Source organism: Centroberyx affinis, unplaced genomic scaffold (genome assembly GCF_046629955.1).
Source record: "Centroberyx affinis isolate AG114_WGS23_722 - 3 ecotype Tasmania unplaced genomic scaffold, CSIRO-AGI_Caff_v1 ptg001103l_1, whole genome shotgun sequence".
Lineage (NCBI taxonomy): Eukaryota > Metazoa > Chordata > Actinopteri > Beryciformes > Berycidae > Centroberyx > Centroberyx affinis.
In genome coordinates this window covers 162,165-180,010 of record NW_027279646.1, presented here as the reverse complement: position 1 = coordinate 180,010, position 17,846 = coordinate 162,165, and the positions used below count along the sequence as shown (strand labels likewise).

Here is a 17,846-nt window from a genome sequence, read left to right as displayed (position 1 = left end):
ATGACATGGTGGCTTTTCACCTGGTCTAATGATGTAGTAAGGGGGAGTATTCTTGAAAGGTTGTTGGGAACAGTGGAAAGTCTTAAAGGCATACTATGCAGGATTTTCGCCACACTACATGTTGCTTTGCCTCTGTGTTCATTCCAATTGCCGCACCCTCCCACCACCAGTGCGAAGGACACACCTCTGAAGGCATCAGTTGGGTAAAACAGCAACAGAGACTTTCTCATGCCATATGGCCTTGCAGAATACGTTACCCAACATAATAATAATCAATATAATAACAACGATGGATATTTTACATGTCAGTAACCAGCCACTTGTTTACCTTACCTGTCCAACAGAAAACAGACAAACTCTGCCTCACTCTTTATCCCCTTCCTTCTTTTAGTTCCCTCAGCAGGGAGAAGCCAAGCCTAAGTTCACTCTAGTTTTTGAATGAACCATGTCTGCAGCTCTTTTTGCTTAGCTATATTTTCCATGTTGTTTCCACTTCAACCACTTCAACGCTCTGAGGTGGGAAGTTGGACATTTTAGGCAGTTTTCCTGTTCCCAGTTGTCTTGGACGTACCATGACAAAGTCCCCACACTGATTGACAGAAATAGGTTACCGCCCAGAAACGTCCCAAACACAGGCAGAGGAGGCAGAAGGGGGGAGACTCGCCAGTCATGGGTATTTTTATAGATTGCCAGTCCAGCGAAGTGGTGATAGAGTGTGGTCATTCAAAGATATTTAAGTAAAATCCTGCATAGTATGCCTTTAATGTGTCACTCTCTACTGGGAGGAGGCATACTTTAGAGAGTGTCAGATTTTGGCCATTTTTGCTTATGAATTCATTTCCACGGTGACGGTCCACCCGTTGTGGGGAGGAAAATCCTACTGAGTGCCCATCTGGGGCTTTATTGACCCGATGGTTAGAGTCACTGTCCCATAATTGGAAGGTCACACAGGATCAATTCCTCAAACAGCCAATAATGAAGTGTGCTTGAACGCGACACTGACCCCTAGCTGCTGCAGGGACACACAACTGTCTGACCATGCGCTCCATCTGGTTAAATATGTCCACATGCCTCAGTGATATGCATAAGATAAGATATGATAAAATAAGATAAGATAAGATATAAGATAAGATAAGATAGTGAATTAGTGCTCTAAACTCCTCTATTATGTAGCTTTCCCTTCACAAAGGGTGAGAAAAGGCAAATGATTTTCTACAAAGGGAGGTAACTGCCCAAACTCTGTTACCTTGACTCTCTCGTTAAGACTCTAAGTGTATCATTTGTATGTTACATATTTGAATGTTAGTCTTGTATGTGTCGCAGCTATCAAGATGGCATTTCTGATGTGTATTACAGTGTAATGCAGGTTCCATCGTGTTGTCTTGTTGTTCTATGCCTGTTATGTGGCACTGACCAAAATGTTGTGTGTATGAGATACTGTTAGCATTCAAATCAATCTGAACCAAGACACTTCAATTAAGAAAATATATTATCAGTTAATGGATAAAAAAAAGATTGTTGGCTTGAATGAAAGCTCTACTATCCTTGGACATATTTTGGACTGTGTCACAAAAACTGTTCTGTGTATGTTGGAAAACACTAATGTCTTGTTTTCAAATAATCACTCATTGATTACATGGACAACAAAAGAATCTGAATACCAGTAAGTAAAGTTGTATGCATTTCTGTCACACAGAATTTCTCCCTTGCGTTTCCCTATTCAATTCTAGATTGTTTTTCTACAATTTCTGTACTTTAATCCTGCACTTTCCCCTTTTGTTCTTGTGTTTTTTTTTTTGGTTGTTTTTTTTGTCCTTAATTCTCAGGTATTTTCATTTTTTGAATTTTTGGACATGTTTGTATTCTTTAGCTCGAATTATTCAACATTTGCATTTTGCATATTTTTCCATGGGAATATATTTGTTTTAATAATCAACTAGCATTATAAATTCATGGAAAATTGCTTTTTTTTTGCAATTTTCATTTGTTTAATATTTTTTTATATGACTGGTATGCTACGTAGACAATAATTTTGATGTTTGTTGTCATCAATACTCAAAATTTGGTCCCATTGCTTGCCACATTTTGATACCAGGTATGTTATGCCCCTCAGGGGAAGGAGAAGACCCTATCTATACAGGAAACGTGCCATCCACCGGGGCCGACCAAACTTCCCAGAAGAGCCAGAGGGTCCGGTGGGGGCCGCAGACGAGCAGCCGCTCAATGGCACCAGCGCCTTCGCCAACCGCCGCGAGAGGAGGAGAAAGGTTAACATGTCCGTGTGGGAGCAGAGGGCCAACCAGCTGCGCAAGCGCCGTCAGATGGCGAGCCGAGAGGAGCTGTTTAGCAGTCCCACAGAGGACACCGTTGAAACTCCCACCAGCGCCCACCACGTCCCCGCCCTTTCCCCCGAGGCCAGCCCGGCTCACCTGCCCGAGTCGCCCATGTCGGTGGGCATGCCCCTGCCTGAACCCCCCATGTCCATCGCCATCCCCATGCCTGAACCTCCAGAGGCCGAGCCCTTACCTCTGCTGACCCTGACCGAGGAGAGGGCGGGAGGAGCAAACCACCGGCCGGCCAGCGGGGGCAGGCACAGGGTGGCCCGGAAGTTCAGGCCCACCCCGGGACCGGACGAAGGGGCGCGGCACAGGCGGCACCGTCACCGCGAGGCTCGTGTTGAGGCCAAGAGTCTGGACTGCACCCAGTCGCCTCACGAGGCGGCAAGAGCCAGACGATCGCTCAGCCAGGAGAGGAAGATACTGGATGAGAGGGAAGAGAAAGAAGAAAGGGAGGGAGGAGAGAAAGCAGAAGTGGATGGAGGGTCGGTCCGAGATGATTGTGGAACGTGCATCGTCAACCCATATGCAGAGGTTGGAGACGATCACAGAAGGTAAGGTGCAGCGCTCAGTGAAAAAATGATCTGATGAGCCTTAGGATACTTCTTCTACCCTAAGATGTGGGACCATCATTACAAACACATGGTTCACGGCCAACTGTTCAATTCAAGATCCTAAGGTTTCCAAAGATATCAAATATGTCACGCTTAATTACAGGGTCACATAAAATGGTGCACAAACATCTAGATCTTTTTCCATTTGTTTTAATGGTGCAGCCATAAAAAAATGGCATCTTGGGTTTGAATATTTCACTCAATATAAGTGTGCTATAGCATCAATGAAGGAACAGATACAGAATATGTATGTGACATTGTCGTACAGTCTGGAAAAAGTGTTTTTTTCTAACTTTGAAGCTACTTAAGAGGAAATTTAAGGAGAACCTTGGGGTGAATGCATGTAACTATGAATGTTTGGATGTATTGAGATAAATGCACCTCATAATCCCTCTATGCAATCTCATTTTAAGGTAGCACCTCTTCCTCTAGGTTGCTTGAATTCTTTCCACTGAAGATATTTCCATGTCATCGCAAATACATTGTGGTGTTGATTTGAACTGAATCCTGTTCCCATTTCAGTGTGCCTGGTGCAGACATTCCTGAGCCTCCGCAGTGCGACCCTGCGTCTACCCTGCTGGACTGTACCTGGGCAGAGCAGGGCGAGGGCGGGCAGACGGACCAGTATGAGCCCCTGTGCCAGAACATCCCAGTGGAGCCTGCCTTGGAGGCCACAGAGTTCAGTGTGGGTGCGACTGACTCAGAGAACCACCCGGGCTCTCTGGACTGCGACAAGTCCAACACGGAGGGAAGCGTGGCCATCGAAATGTCCGCTCAACCGCTGCTGGAGCTCTCCCCCATGACAGGTAGGAGTTTTCACTGCAGCCCTCTCTCGCTTCCTTCACTGCTGCATCGTACGGTGTGATTCACTGTCAATATCACTGTATTGCAGAGTGTGGGTGCTCCTGACATCTGATACAGTGTCACACTTCTAGTCTTTCCTGATGAATCAATTATGGCGATGATTCACATGGTTCTTTATTTGTAATTTCCAGCCAAGTAGGGCTAAAACATTTTTTTTTTCTTCTCACACCTCTGCATGGGTATTAGTGAACAGCAAAGAGTTGGAGGTTTTCCAGTCTGAGCGGAAAGAGAAAGACGAGGAGACAGAGGAAGAGGAAGTTCCCATTCCTCCCAAACCTGTAGCTCCAGACAGCATGTTCATCTTCAAGGCCTCCAACCCGTAAGACAGTGAAAAATCCTCGACTCACTGGATCACCGATTACCAGATGCAATGCATTATTATTCACTTAACCTTTACACTTTTAAATCCTTTGTTTTAGAAAGGATTCACCCTGTTGTGCTATTTGCGTTTGCATACACTGCAGCCACCCGGCGCTCTGTCCAACCAACAGCTAACATCTTTCCCTTTATTGATCCTCAGTATTAGGAGGATTTGCCACTATGTGGTTACTATGCGCTACTTTGAGATGACCATCCTCCTCGTGATCGTGGCCAGTAGCATTGCACTGGCCGCTGAGGACCCTGTGTGTACCAATTCAGACAGAAACAAGGTGAGGTCAAAATGTATTGCTCTTGACATTTCTGCAATTTCACTGTTGGATGTGCAAGGAACTGGTGCACTTAGAAACAGTGCTATCCCTTTTGGGGAAGCGTGCTAGGCAGAGGGGTATTACAGGGTCATTTCCTCAGGCTGGATGGGAACAAGGCACCTATATGGTTGAGGTCAATTCATGAATGAACTCACGAGTTCCAATTCAGGAATTGGAATTTTAAAAAACCTACAGGAAACAGAACTGGAATTGAATTGGAAGTTTCATTTAATTCAGTGAAATTCCATGTTTCTATGTTTTTTCTTATGACATATCTGAGATATTACATGTAGTGTTATATATTATCAATACTAAATATAAAATGTTAAAGGAACCTTTCAGGTGGTATTTGATGCAGAACATGTAATTGTAAATTGTAATCCATACAATATGACTGAATGTATTTGATTTGTTGAACTGTCTTTTATTTTATTCATAATGTTTGATTTATAATGTTTAGTAAGTCAAGAAAACTCTCCTAGAAGTGGAATTTCATGGAATATTGGAATTCACTTCTATTTCCTGTCATTCCAATTCTAATTCCAATTCCACTCCAGGAATTGAATTGGAATTTACCATGCATTCTCAGTTCAATTCATGAATGGCCAAACCCTGCGCTCCCAACTGCTCCAGTGAAGCTATACTACTGTTTTACTAGGCAGATACTAGGTGTGAGTGTGTGTAACAGTGTGTGTGTGTGTACCAGGGTGCTGAAAAAGAGAATACACCCTCAGCAAACCTTTTCTGTATAGACAAATGTTAAAAAAAATTGTTTGTGTGTTTTGAATTACTCAGGTCCTCCGTTATTTTGATTATGTCTTCACTGGAGTGTTCACCTTTGAAATGATCATTAAGGTAGGAAACTAAAAAAAATATTTTTTCTCCAGTGTGCCAACACCTTTAAAACTTTCACAATTTCATTTAGATGGCCCCAGGTTTCAGTCCCATTGTTTATTTAATGTGTGCATGTGCCTGTCTGCACTTTACGTGTCTGTGTGGGTGCGTGTTTGTCCTCCAGATGATCGACCAGGGTCTCATTCTTCACGATGGCTCCTATTTCCGAGACCTGTGGAACATCCTGGACTTCATTGTGGTGGTGGGAGCTCTGATCGCCTTCGCTTTAACGTGAGTCACAATATAGTGCTGCCTGGCGATGACTAATGACTGACTCACTGCAGCAAATCATCTCTTGAGCATACAGCATGTTATAAACGACCTTCCCTCAAAGACACTGTTTTGCAGCTTCAAGCGAATGCAGTCTATCTCATTGACAAAGGGGCAGTTCAGACTCTAAATGTGGAGTGATGCACGGTCCTGTGGGATATGTAACTCAGATTCAGCTGTGCACCACAACCCTATAGAGGGGGAAAAGATGGATTTTTATCTAGATTATTTGGGTGAAGGGGGAAAAGATGGATTTTTATCTAGATTATTTGGGTTTACTAAACTGTACTAAGCATGAATGAACTGGTCATGACTGTTGTTAAAACCTTTAAAATCTCTAGATTCCCCATGTTGTGTTTTGTACCTTTGCCTTTTCTTGTACTGTGGAAGATTGTGTGTTTATTTCTCTGTTGTGAATATAGCTGTGATCCTCTGAGCTTTGCTCATGGTGTATCTCTCTTTATGCCTCAATTTCTCTGTTGTTCCTGTGGATTTTATCACTGTTGGGGCTACCAGGAATGTGATGGGGTAAAAAGCCGACATTTCACAAACACTTTTGCCATAAGACTCTCGTTTTTATTTCATTGCTTTTCATATATTTCTCATTTTCCCTTTCGTTCTATTCGATGTGTTTTTGCTTGTTGTTGATTTGTCTGTCTCCTAAATGCTAATCCTTCATTGGGACTCCTACCAAATTCAAACACCCCATGCCTTTTTCTGTTTTGTTCAGTTTGAAATGTGTGTTTTTCATGTGCACTTATGTGGGTGTTTTGCTTTTACTGGGTTTTTTCACTGTTTTTAACTGCGTCCAATGCTGTCCATGCATGTGTCCTTGTGTATCAATTTGTGAGCATGCATATATCCCTACATACTGTGAATCCTTGTCAACAGGAACAACAAAGGCCGAGATATCAAGACAATAAAGTCCCTCAGAGTTTTGAGAGTCCTGCGGCCTCTTAAAACCATCAAGAGACTTCCTAAGCTCAAGGTACCAAGTATTCATCCACGCACTCTCTCCAGTCTGGGTTTTGTTATTTCACAGATCTCTGACAGATTGTTCTTGCTCTGCCACTCTGCTTCTCTTCCTTTTTCGCAGGCTGTTTTTGACTGTGTGGTCACATCTCTGAAGAACGTCTTCAACATCCTCATTGTGTACCAGCTCTTCATGTTTATATTCGCTGTCATCGCGGTGCAGCTCTTTAAGGGGAAGTTCTTCTATTGCACTGACGGCTCCATGAATACGGAGAAAGAATGCCAGTGAGTGAACCGCTCGCACAATCCATGCTTCTCAGCGCCTACAGGATCCAGTGATTAGAATAATTGCATAATTAAAATATACATAAAAATGCTCTCATTCATCCTCACTCAAAATGCACAAATTCCATGTTAATATATAGTTTTACAGCCACCCTACTGGCAGTAAACCTTTACTATCTTTCACTTCATTAAAGCTGCTGGTCAAAACTGTGAATTGAGTGAAACAATTACCTATTCTTTTCCCTACAGAGGTTACTACATTGACTACAGCAGAGACAAAAAGGAGGTGAAAAGGAGGGAGTGGAAGAGACACGAGTTCCACTATGACAACGTCTGCTGGGCCCTCCTCACGCTTTTCACCGTCTCCACTGGAGAGGGATGGCCTCAGTGAGTGTGCTTTTACTCCAAACAGCAACCCAGATACTGTAGCTCAGAGAGTTTTACTTAAAACTGCACATTGCAACTTTGTACTTTGGTAGCCGAAAGTGATGTAACTGTTTGTATTTTTGAATGTTTGGAGGACTTTGTTAGAAAAGAGTAAATTCAAGCAACACTTGCAGTACTGAGTAACATTTATTAGGACTTCATCACTCAGAAGTCTGCACACTCAGCCATTGTTGGTTGAGTCTAACTTTCTCTGCAATTGCTTGCTACTGTTTTGTATTTCACTCTTAAAGTCAGAAGGAAATGCCATTTTGAGGGTGTCTTGCTTCCGTAATTTGACATATTTCTAGTTTAAATGGGATGTTGGGGCAAAATATAATGCTGGGAGTGACTATTTAAAAAAGGCGATTTGGGGCTGTTCAAAAATCGGTGATGGGATTATTGTTTGGAATTTTTATGTACACCTACTGATACACAAATTACACTGTAAACGTTATGGGATTCTTATAAAAAAGTAAGACTTTTTTTAAAAGTTTTGGTCATATATTGTTAAATAGGTGTACGTTATAATGTAACACATCAGTTGTGTGTCTTAATCAGATGCGTGACGTGAAGCACACAGTCCATCTCAAACTGTAAGGAAACATCTCTGTGCTCACTTTCACTAGATCGTCTGTCCAAGAAAACTTGGGAAGAACATTCTCCACAAAATCACAAGTATCGACTTGGCATTCTTGGATTTGATTATCTGCCCATGTGTATTTTTACACAAGTCTTGCACAGCGCAGATTTAATAACTGCCAGAGAAATGGCTAGATGTTGCCATCCTCAGTGGAAGAAAATCACACTCTGTAGAATGTGTGCAATGGTCATGTATGTGTATGTCACTGTAAAACCAATACGGTCACCCAATACAGCATAGGTAGCCCATGCCTGTGCTGTCATACGTGTTGCAGTCAAAAACACATTAGAGTCATTTATTGCATCATTATCTCCAACATGTCTTTCTCACTCCTTGCCTCCTCTCATCTTCTCTGTCCTTCCTCCCCTCTTTTCTCCTGCCAGGGTGCTCCAGCACTCTACTGATGTTACGGAGGAGAACATGGGTCCGAGCCGAGGGAACCGGATGGAGATGTCCGTTTTCTACGTGGTCTACTTTGTGGTCTTCCCGTTCTTCTTCGTCAACATCTTTGTGGCTCTCATCATCATCACCTTCCAGGAGCAGGGTGACAAGATGATTCAGGAGTGCAGTCTGGAGAAGAACGAGGTGTGGAGAACTGAAGCGTACACACACACACACGCATGCATGTACACGTATTCATATAAACTAATGAGGACTAAGTGATTTCAGCTCTGATTGTATCTTCTGTTAATCGTCTCTCCATCAGCGGGCTTGCATTGACTTTGCCATGAGTGCCAAGCCTATGACCCGCTACATGCCCCAGAACAGACAAACCTTCCAGTACAGACTTTGGCACTTTGTCGCATCGCCCTCTTTTGAATACACTGTGCTGGTCATGATCGCCCTCAACACTGTGGTTCTCATGATGAAGGTAAAGTACATACAGCATGATTCATTAAATAGTAATGGAACAGTGCATACCTTACAGTAGCTTCAACCAGACAAGATTCCTATGTAGCCTTTTGTGGGGTGGTTATCTCGTCTAGTTTAGTAAAATACAGTGAATAAAATGGAGCTGATCAATATTAGAGTTAGAGATTACATTTCAAATTGACTGTGCCGTCCTTTCTGTTTACTTTCAGTACCACTCAGCCCCAACAGCCTATGATACGGTCCTAAAGCACCTTAATACAGCCTTCACTGTCCTCTTCTCCATGGAGTGCATACTCAAGATCATGGCTTTTGGATTTGTGGTGAGTATTAAAATGTAGGAGTGATTCAGATTCAAATGAAGATGCAGTTGCTTGTGGATGGTATAATGACTCCATTCATTTGCTTCCCCGCAGAACTACTTTCGAGATACGTGGAATATTTTTGATTTCATCACTGTACTTGGCAGCATCACTGAGATAATTGTGGATTTACAGGTAAGATACTGCCAAGGCTCTTTTGCTACAACACTATTATTTTTTCACAAGCTTGTGACCTAAAAAAAAAAAACTCAACTCAAAATAGCCAGCTTTATTTGCAACATTCTTTCTTTCCAAGTTTTTTTTATGTGTTACCATCCGTGCCTCCGGACACAGCTTCAGTCATGTTGTGATGAATTTCTCCATCTGTGTTTTATATCCTGTCTCTCCCTTCTGTCTGTCACTCTCTCTCTTGTCTCACCTCTCTCTTCTCATTTGTGTGTCTGTCCCAGTCGGTGAATACCATCAACATGAGTTTCCTGAAGCTTTTTCGAGCAGCCAGATTGATCAAGCTGCTGAGACAGGGTTACACCATCCGTATTCTACTATGGACCTTTGTACAATCATTCAAGGTCAGACATTTTCTATCTGCTTTGTCTTCTTACCATTTTCAGTTCCTCACAAATAGATGATGTCTCTGTCAAACTCTTGCTTTTAGAACAAGTAGTAATCAACTGTGCATACTGTCTCTTCCCCAACAGGCTCTTCCTTATGTCTGTCTTCTCATCGCTATGCTTTTCTTCATATATGCCATTATTGGAATGCAGGTATCTTATTACTAATAATAATTAAGCTCCCTTCATGAATATGAGAGAATTCAGAGTCAGTGGCATTAGTTTAATCCTACTGAAGCAACCCACTTTCTACAGGTGTTTGGAAACATCAAGCTGAATGATGAGAGTCACATCAATCAGCACAACAATTTTAAGACCTTTTTCAGTGCGCTGATGCTTCTCTTCAGGTGGGCAAATCAAAAATTTGTGTTCCAAGTGTGTTGGAAAATATACAACAAATTAAGTTAAGTGGACATATTTGAATTGATTGTCACTCTTATAGGGATGGGACGATATATTGAAATTTGAAATATCGCAATACAAAAATATGACATATGATGATACGTGTCGTGGGGCAGAAAAATGAAGGGGGATATTAGCTAAATTTTATTCTGCTGTAGTAATCACAAATGAGATGGATTACCCATCACAATTTCGCAAGCTCTTCATCCAAATTATATTGTTTGCACTTTGAAATTATATTTTTAAATTGTTGCTTACGTTCTAGCAGCCAATGCCATTGCTAGAAAGATTCGTGGCTCAGAAATAAACATAATTCTGCGCAGTCAGACTTTGTTGTCATTGAACTTTATTTATGACATCGTATCGTGGCTGTATCGGATCATGAAGCCCATATCGCATATCGTATCATATCTTGTGATAAGCATATCGTCCCATCCCTACTCTCTTACCATGGCAGTTGTTTGTGAGGTTGATCTTTATTTGATCGGCATATCAAGCAGCTGTTTGTGTTTCGTGTGTAAACCTCCAGGAGTGCAACAGGGGAGTCCTGGCAGGAGATTATGCTTTCCTGTCTGGGGGGTCAGGAGTGTGAGCCCGACCCCTCCATAGCCCCCCTCACCATGTCCCCAGACCATGAGGGAGGCTGTGGGACGGACTTTGCTTACTGCTACTTCGTCTCATTCATCTTCTTCAGCTCATTTCTGGTCAGGGATCTATGGAAATAATACATTTTCCTTTTTGATAGCTCATATCTTTGCCCGTTTGCCTTTGTCTTGCACACAGCTTTTCATCTCAAACTGTGTGGCCTTCTTTATGTCACTCTCTAGATGCTAAATCTGTTTGTGGCTGTGATTATGGATAACTTTGAGTACCTGACACGAGACTCCTCAATCCTGGGTCCCCATCACCTGGACGAGTTTGTCCGCATCTGGGGAGAGTATGACCGTGCAGCATGGTGAGGCCTGTTATTATTCACATTCTCCCTTGTTTCAGCAGGGCCTGATCAACAGTGTTAATGCTCATGTTCCAACTCTATCCAGCAGAGGGCAGCTTATGTGTGTGAAATTAAAATGCCTTAACGATCCAGTGCAATGAGTTCAATTCAGTCAGCAAAGCTTGCAATAGGTTTGTAAGAGTGTCTTTTTTTCAGTGTTTGATGATTCATCTAATTTGTTATAACTGTTTTAGTGTCCCTTGCTCTATGCTTAGCCAATTATAACCAATTTTTGTTGGTCATCATGTCCAAAACAGGAGCATCCAACGTATACTATACAATCAGTGCTAAAGTAAATTATTAAAAAAAAGAAAAACAAATGAAAATCATGAAATATGTAAAATGCCTATGGGAGAGGATTAGGGCAGTATGCGAAACGTTTATTTGAGTTCTGAGTTTAATGTCAGATTTCTGAGAATAAAGTCAGAATTCTGAGTTTAAAGTCAGAATTCTAAGTTCTGACATCATTCTCAGAATTCTGACTTTATTCTCAGAATTCTAAGATTAATCTCAGAGCTCAAATTTTTCCCATAATTCTCTTCTGCAAATGCCAAATAGAAAGTGCAAGTCAAACTGTCTCAGTCTCTGCCTTACACCTGCACTCAGTGACCAGGCGTCTCACTTTTTGCCCATCTTCCACCTAGCTTTAATGGCCTGATGAAAAAAAATTCTATGCATGTTCTTATATCAAGTTCAAGGTGGGAAGTGTGAAGCTGAAAATAAGTCATCATCATCATTTTGCACCAGCCTACGTTGGTCTCCCCAGCCACCTAGACAATCTCTCATTTGCCTTCTCCTCTCTTTCTTTGGCACGGCCGCTGGCTACTGTCAGACAGGCAATGCGGCACCTCATCAACTATACAATATCGTCGAGCAATCAGAGATTCATTAAAATCTGGATTTATTTGACGTGATTTTCCCCCGGGAAGTAGATTGGATGGTGTAAGATGGTTTGATTCTTTTGATAACAAGAGGCATTGTTTCTCAAAGGGCATTAGTCAAGCACTGAACCTTTGAGAGATAACTAGCCTGTTTCTCTTCAGCTGTGGTGGATTTGATTAGATGTGAGTTAGTATGCCACCTTCCATTAACCTCTCCACCTCCTGCTTCTGTTTCTCTTTTTCCGCGCTTCCCCTCACTTATCATCCGTGTTGCCTCTGAAGTGGCCGTATCCACTACACTGCTATGTATGAGATGTTGACCCACATGTCACCGCCTCTGGGCCTGGGGAAGAAATGTCCTGCCAAGATCGCCTATAAGGTACAGAAGACACTGTCATATCTTCCTATTCATGGAGAAACTTGAGTTAATGAAAACAATCAAGTAAATGCTATCTTCTCTTCTCTTGTGTTCTCTTCTCTTCTCTTCTCTTCTTTTCTCTCTCTGTCTCTCTCTTTCTCAGAGGTTGGTGTTGATGAACATGCCTGTGGATGAAGACATGACTGTCCACTTCACCTCCACTCTGATGTCTCTCATCCGCACAGCCTTGGAGATCAAAATAGCTAGAGGTCAGTGTTCGTTGATGAGCATGTTGTGCATATATTATGCATGCATTATAGCATCAGTAAAGTATAATCTATTTGCCTGGGTGTTACAGTATATGAGGTGTATGGGGATGTAATGTTACAGGTGGTGAGGACCGTATTGCCCTTGATTCTGAACTGCAAAAGGAGATCAGTGTCATTTGGCCCTATCTGCCCCAGAAGACGCTGGACCTACTGGTGCCGATCAACAAAGGTCTGGCTCCAGTTATAGAGGCAAAAGCCAATGTAAAGCTCAGAAGGAAGCAGTAACAGTTAATGCAGTATTTGTGTATGTGTACATATGTCTGCCCACCCAGATACTGACATGACAGTTGGGAAGATCTATGCTTCGATGATGATCATGGATTACTTCAAACAGAACAAAGCCAAGAAGCTTAGGCAACAACTGGAAGCTCAGGTCAGCTTTGCATGCCTTTCTGATCTGTTTTTTAAAATCATACTTGGACAACCTGAGAAGGAAACATGAATCAGAAAGAAGTTCTCTGACCTCTGTTTTATTTATTGTGTTTATTCAGAAGAGTAACTTGATGTTCAAGCGTCTGGATGCCTCTACGCTCCCTGAGGACATTCTTTCCAACACCCAGCCACTCCCAATGATGGCCCACAGCGCTGGCTCAGCTCTGTGAGTGTATGCTGGTGTGTGTGTGTGTGTGCTTGTGTGTGCTTGTGTGTGTCTGTTTATATGTGTTTTTACTGATTTTCTCTGTCCCAATTTAGGACCAGGGGAGGTTTTGTGGCTTTGAGTCCCATCTCGCCCCAGGAGCTATTTTTACAGCCCATGACTTCAGAGGCTGATCCTAATCAACACCAGTCTCTGGTAAGGAGGAGGACCAACAACAGCATACATACATTAATTACAGAGTCACACCTTACAGCATGGATTTTCATCAATAAAATTTACTCAGTCAAGAGCAAAACAGTAGTTTAAGCATTAGCACCACACAAAAGTTATAAATATGTTTTAACTGATGACGTTGATGTGACTTTTCAGTGTCAGTTCTCAGTGCCTTGCAGACCACGGCATCCCTCGCTCTCTGTGCTCCTGTCCTTGATTACGTTTTAGTCCTGTGGAGGTTGGAATAGCAAAGGCAGACCGCCTAATTGTTGATGTTTTGCTGTGTCTATACTGTCTGGTTTAACTGGTCTGCGGTGTTTTCTGGAGGAATGATACAAGTTCAGTCGGAAACGCCCACATATTAGTGTTTGTCTTCCTTTGTAAATTGTTCCTGCAGGGGAATGCGTTTGGCCCTTAGATTATGTTGTCTGGCTCTGTTTGTGTACCTACTGGTGCATCAAGATCTGAACGTGCATGACTATATGTACTTCCAAACTGAAATATTGATCCCGTCTTTCCCTGTAAACTGTTCTGCTTATGCTGCTGTCTAGTCTTGCTCCTCTTCAGTCTCTCCCACTCTTTGCTCCTCTTATGCAATCTCATACTCTTTCTGACTATTTCTCCTTGGAGTCAGTTTCTTTGTTGTTGCTAGTTGTTACTCTGTCCGTTTTTGGCTGGAATGGCTTCTGATTGGATGGCGATGGTGATGGCAGTGATGATGGCATTGGTGATGGCTATGATAGATGACCCAGTGATGAAATGGCTTTTCTGCCCTCCCCTTCCCCGCACTGGACCTCCGTATAGAGGCAGTCCAGTATGGACCGGCCTGATTCGTGCTCTGTCTCTCCTTGCCCTCCTCTCTTTGTCTCTGTACTCACCTAGGTGGGGGAGTGCAGTAGGGTGATTGGAGCCCCACTGGAGCTCCCGCTAGGAAGGGGCCTGTGTGTGCGGGCCTCTTCCATGCCCCGTCTGGCTGTAGAGTCACAGGTACAGCCCTCTGAACATACAACTTCCATGACTAAGCCTCTCTGCTGGATCTTGAGGACTTCAGTGGCTGCATGGGCTCTTATGCCAAAGTGCCTTGTGCCTCATATGCACATGTGTCTAGGACAAGATGACCAAGACAAAGCAATACGCTTGACTTTCCAATGAATAGGGTTTTGGTCTGTTTGTCTTTTGCCACTTTCGGTGTCTGACTGGCTCAACGAATTGTTAGTCCTGGGATGCTGATATCTCATCTTCTTACTGCGACCTTTCTCATCACTTTCACTCTCCAGAATAGAGGAAAGAAGAAACTAAACCTCATCAATCTATTAGGATGTATTTTGCATTCACCAAACAGCATGGGAAGGAATTAAAAAGAACCTCTGCATCGGTCCACCAATTTAATTGAGTTCTTTGAAAGTAATTAGAATATGCTTAATGTATTCTCTGTGCATGTACAATGTGCTCTTCTATGTTTGTCTGTGTGCATGTGTGTGTGTGTGTGTATTCACATGTAAGCAGACAGAGGTTGCAAGTGGCTCCATGAAGCGTTCCGCATCCACTGTTGCGGATCAGCGGGTGAATGGTCTATGGCAGGAGGAAAAAAGTCCTGAGCGAGTGTATCGACCTCGTCACAAGAGCTACAAGGCTGCTGGTTAGTCTTATTAACCCCTAACTCTCACATCAGGTGGTGCACACACGTGTATTATGCTCTATTTAGCCATTTATCACTTTGCTATTCACTGTTCAGCACTAGAAAGTCATATTTTGAAAGACAGAATATTGTTGTGTGTGTTATCACCAGTCTCGTTTTCCATCCCTTCTTCACTTAATCTGTCTTTTTTGTGTGTGCTCCTCTCTTGGCTGTCTGTCCTCTAGTTTCTCGGTCTGAGCACTGGCAGCAGGGGGACAGAGACAGGGAGCGAGGCCGGTCCAAGGAGCGTTGTCACCTCCTCTCTCCGGACACGTCTCGCTGTAACTCAGAAGAAAGGAGCTTGCAGCCCTCACGCTGCTCCAGCGTAGAGAGAGCACACCCCCAAGATAAACAGGTAGGTCGCACACATGCAGCAATAGTGACTAGCTGATTCAGGACAACAACACAGCAGGGTCAGAAATTAACAGGGCTCAGGGCAAAAATGTTCTTGAAAGTTCACAAAATGCCTGTTGAAGGAGCAACAAAATGCCCCTGATAAATAGGAGTAGCCTTTTTTGCATTTCACTCTGTTCACATTGTATTCACTGGGTTGTCAAATATTCATGTGTGAATGCAACCAACCACTTTAAAACAACCAATATTGTAAAAAAAAAAAACTCCTTCTGTTGGGCTTGCTGCCAGTTCACAGGAGTTTACAGTGTGGAATGTGGTGTATATTATGATTTAAAATTAAACAAATCTTAGTACAAATTGAGTGTTTATTTGCCAATATGCAATGTGAATTTAATATTTCATAAACCAAAAAAATTGCCCCTGAAAAAAAGTTAATATCTTACTCTGCAATGCGGCATTGGCCAAGAGTACATACTCCAGCTGAAGATTTCATTTCAGTTCAACCCTAAAATTACAAATTTTAATAGGCAATCTCTCTGTCTATAAAACCCTGAGTGCAAGTTAAATCTGATAAGCTACCAGATGCGCTTCTGGAAAAAAAATCAGCCAAATAGGTTTTCATTCCTTTTTTTTTTAATTTGTATTCCTGTCTCCAGGGCAACAGCTCAGAAAGTCCAGTGCCCTCCACCTCAGAGTCCAGCACCCCCAGCGGCCGACGGCCTCTATCCCAGACCCCGACCCGCTCTCGCCCTCACATCTCCTACTCCCCGCTGGTGTGTCGCACGCACCCCTCCGTCGGTGAAGACGAGGACGAACAAGGTAGCCCAGAGACCCAGAGGCGGGGCAAGCCCACCTGGGAGGGCCAAGAGGAGGTAACAGGCGAGAGACGGAGCGAGGCGAGCCGGCACCCGTCCCCCCCTCGCCGCTACCCCTCGGAGCCATTCCTGGCCTCGCAGGAGGACGACCACAGCCCAGACCCCTCCGGTCCCATGGAGATGTTGACCTTCGAGGCTGCTGTGGCCCACAGCCTGGGACGCTCAAACACCATCAGCTCGGCCCGCCCGCGCTTGCGGACTGGCTGGCAGGTCCCCAACGGACACTTCCGGAAACGCCTGGCACAGACAGTCTCTGTTTCGGGCTGCGATCCGCTCAGCGACACAGAGGAGGACGACAGGTGCTAGGGACGAGGAGGCAGAGCGTGGGGAGGAGGGGGGATCCAGGAAGGTTTTAGAGAACACTAGAGTGTATAGAGTGAGGGATAATGTGACTCTTTTTGCATCAATGCTTCAAAGCTACGAGGCCTCTGGATGTTTGGTAAAATGTGAATCCAAAAAAAAAAAAAACTAAGAACAATACCTCCTGAAACTGTAGTTGCCAATTCACACAGAACACTGACAAAAAAATAAGGTATATTTCCTGACTTGTATTTGATGAGAGTAATAATAAATCTCAAATAATCTTGGGATATGGAAAATAAATGAAATGAATGGATAGAATTATGTCATTTTTGTCAATAGGTATTGTCATTTCTGAAGGTGTTTCTAACTGATTCAGTGTTGCTCTTAACAGTGTTTGTCTGTGGGGTGTGTGAATATGTAACTATGTGCAAAAGGAGAAACATTTTCTTTTAAATTCATCGTTTTGTAAATACATTGTGATTATCAACACCATTGTCACATATTTTGCTGCCATTTCTTAGACTCGATCAATGCAGTTGGACATCAAGAAGGGATCTCATACTTTACCAGACAACGTGGATACTAATAAGTAACACTCAATAATGCTGGATTTTTTACAGTATGAATGAATGTGCAGGAGATCTTTGAGAGAAGAGAATTGCCTGGTTTCCCCCATCTTTTTATTTTTGTTTGTTTTTTGATAACCCCTTTGGTATTGAACATAAGTTGTGAGATATGAATACAGTAATAGAATATCTTTAAGATAGAAAAGATGCTTATTTATACTTTCAACCTCTGCATCGTCATTAAATCATGCCAAGCTTCCACCAACCCTTGAATCCTCCCTTTAAAACTGATATTTTTTTCTTTTTAAACATATTGCAAGATAAAGTCTGAACCTTTAAATTTTACCGATCTGCAATCGTTAAATGAGAATTTTCAAACTGTTATATTTCCCATTTTCCCAAATTTGAGCGTGCAATCTTTTAATTCAACTAACTAAATACGCAAACGACAGCAAGCTGATGCTATGAAAACAGAATTATCTTTCATCTATTTTCACTATC

At 42.8% G+C, this 17,846-nt stretch overlaps 1 protein-coding gene across 1 annotated transcript in view; it reads left to right on the top strand.

Annotated features, from left to right (window-relative positions):
- LOC139647706 (voltage-dependent R-type calcium channel subunit alpha-1E-like) overlaps positions 1-16,782 on the top strand; it is a 42,556-nt gene extending 25,774 nt beyond the window's left edge. The window contains 29 exon segments of the mRNA XM_071523660.1: positions 2,114-2,907; positions 3,487-3,756; positions 4,001-4,133; positions 4,335-4,464; positions 5,299-5,358; positions 5,522-5,628; positions 6,184-6,195; positions 6,559-6,655; positions 6,764-6,924; positions 7,174-7,311; positions 8,374-8,575; positions 8,697-8,861; positions 9,073-9,183; positions 9,277-9,357; positions 9,633-9,752; positions 9,882-9,947; positions 10,050-10,141; positions 10,726-10,900; positions 11,024-11,151; positions 12,354-12,450; positions 12,593-12,698; positions 12,820-12,927; positions 13,031-13,131; positions 13,250-13,356; positions 13,452-13,551; positions 14,452-14,556; positions 15,073-15,208; positions 15,433-15,602; positions 16,258-16,782. Of these exon segments, the coding sequence (XP_071379761.1) occupies positions 2,114-2,907; positions 3,487-3,756; positions 4,001-4,133; positions 4,335-4,464; positions 5,299-5,358; positions 5,522-5,628; positions 6,184-6,195; positions 6,559-6,655; positions 6,764-6,924; positions 7,174-7,311; positions 8,374-8,575; positions 8,697-8,861; positions 9,073-9,183; positions 9,277-9,357; positions 9,633-9,752; positions 9,882-9,947; positions 10,050-10,141; positions 10,726-10,900; positions 11,024-11,151; positions 12,354-12,450; positions 12,593-12,698; positions 12,820-12,927; positions 13,031-13,131; positions 13,250-13,356; positions 13,452-13,551; positions 14,452-14,556; positions 15,073-15,208; positions 15,433-15,602; positions 16,258-16,782 (4,597 nt within the window).
- The last annotated feature ends 1,064 nt before the right edge of the window (positions 16,783-17,846 follow it).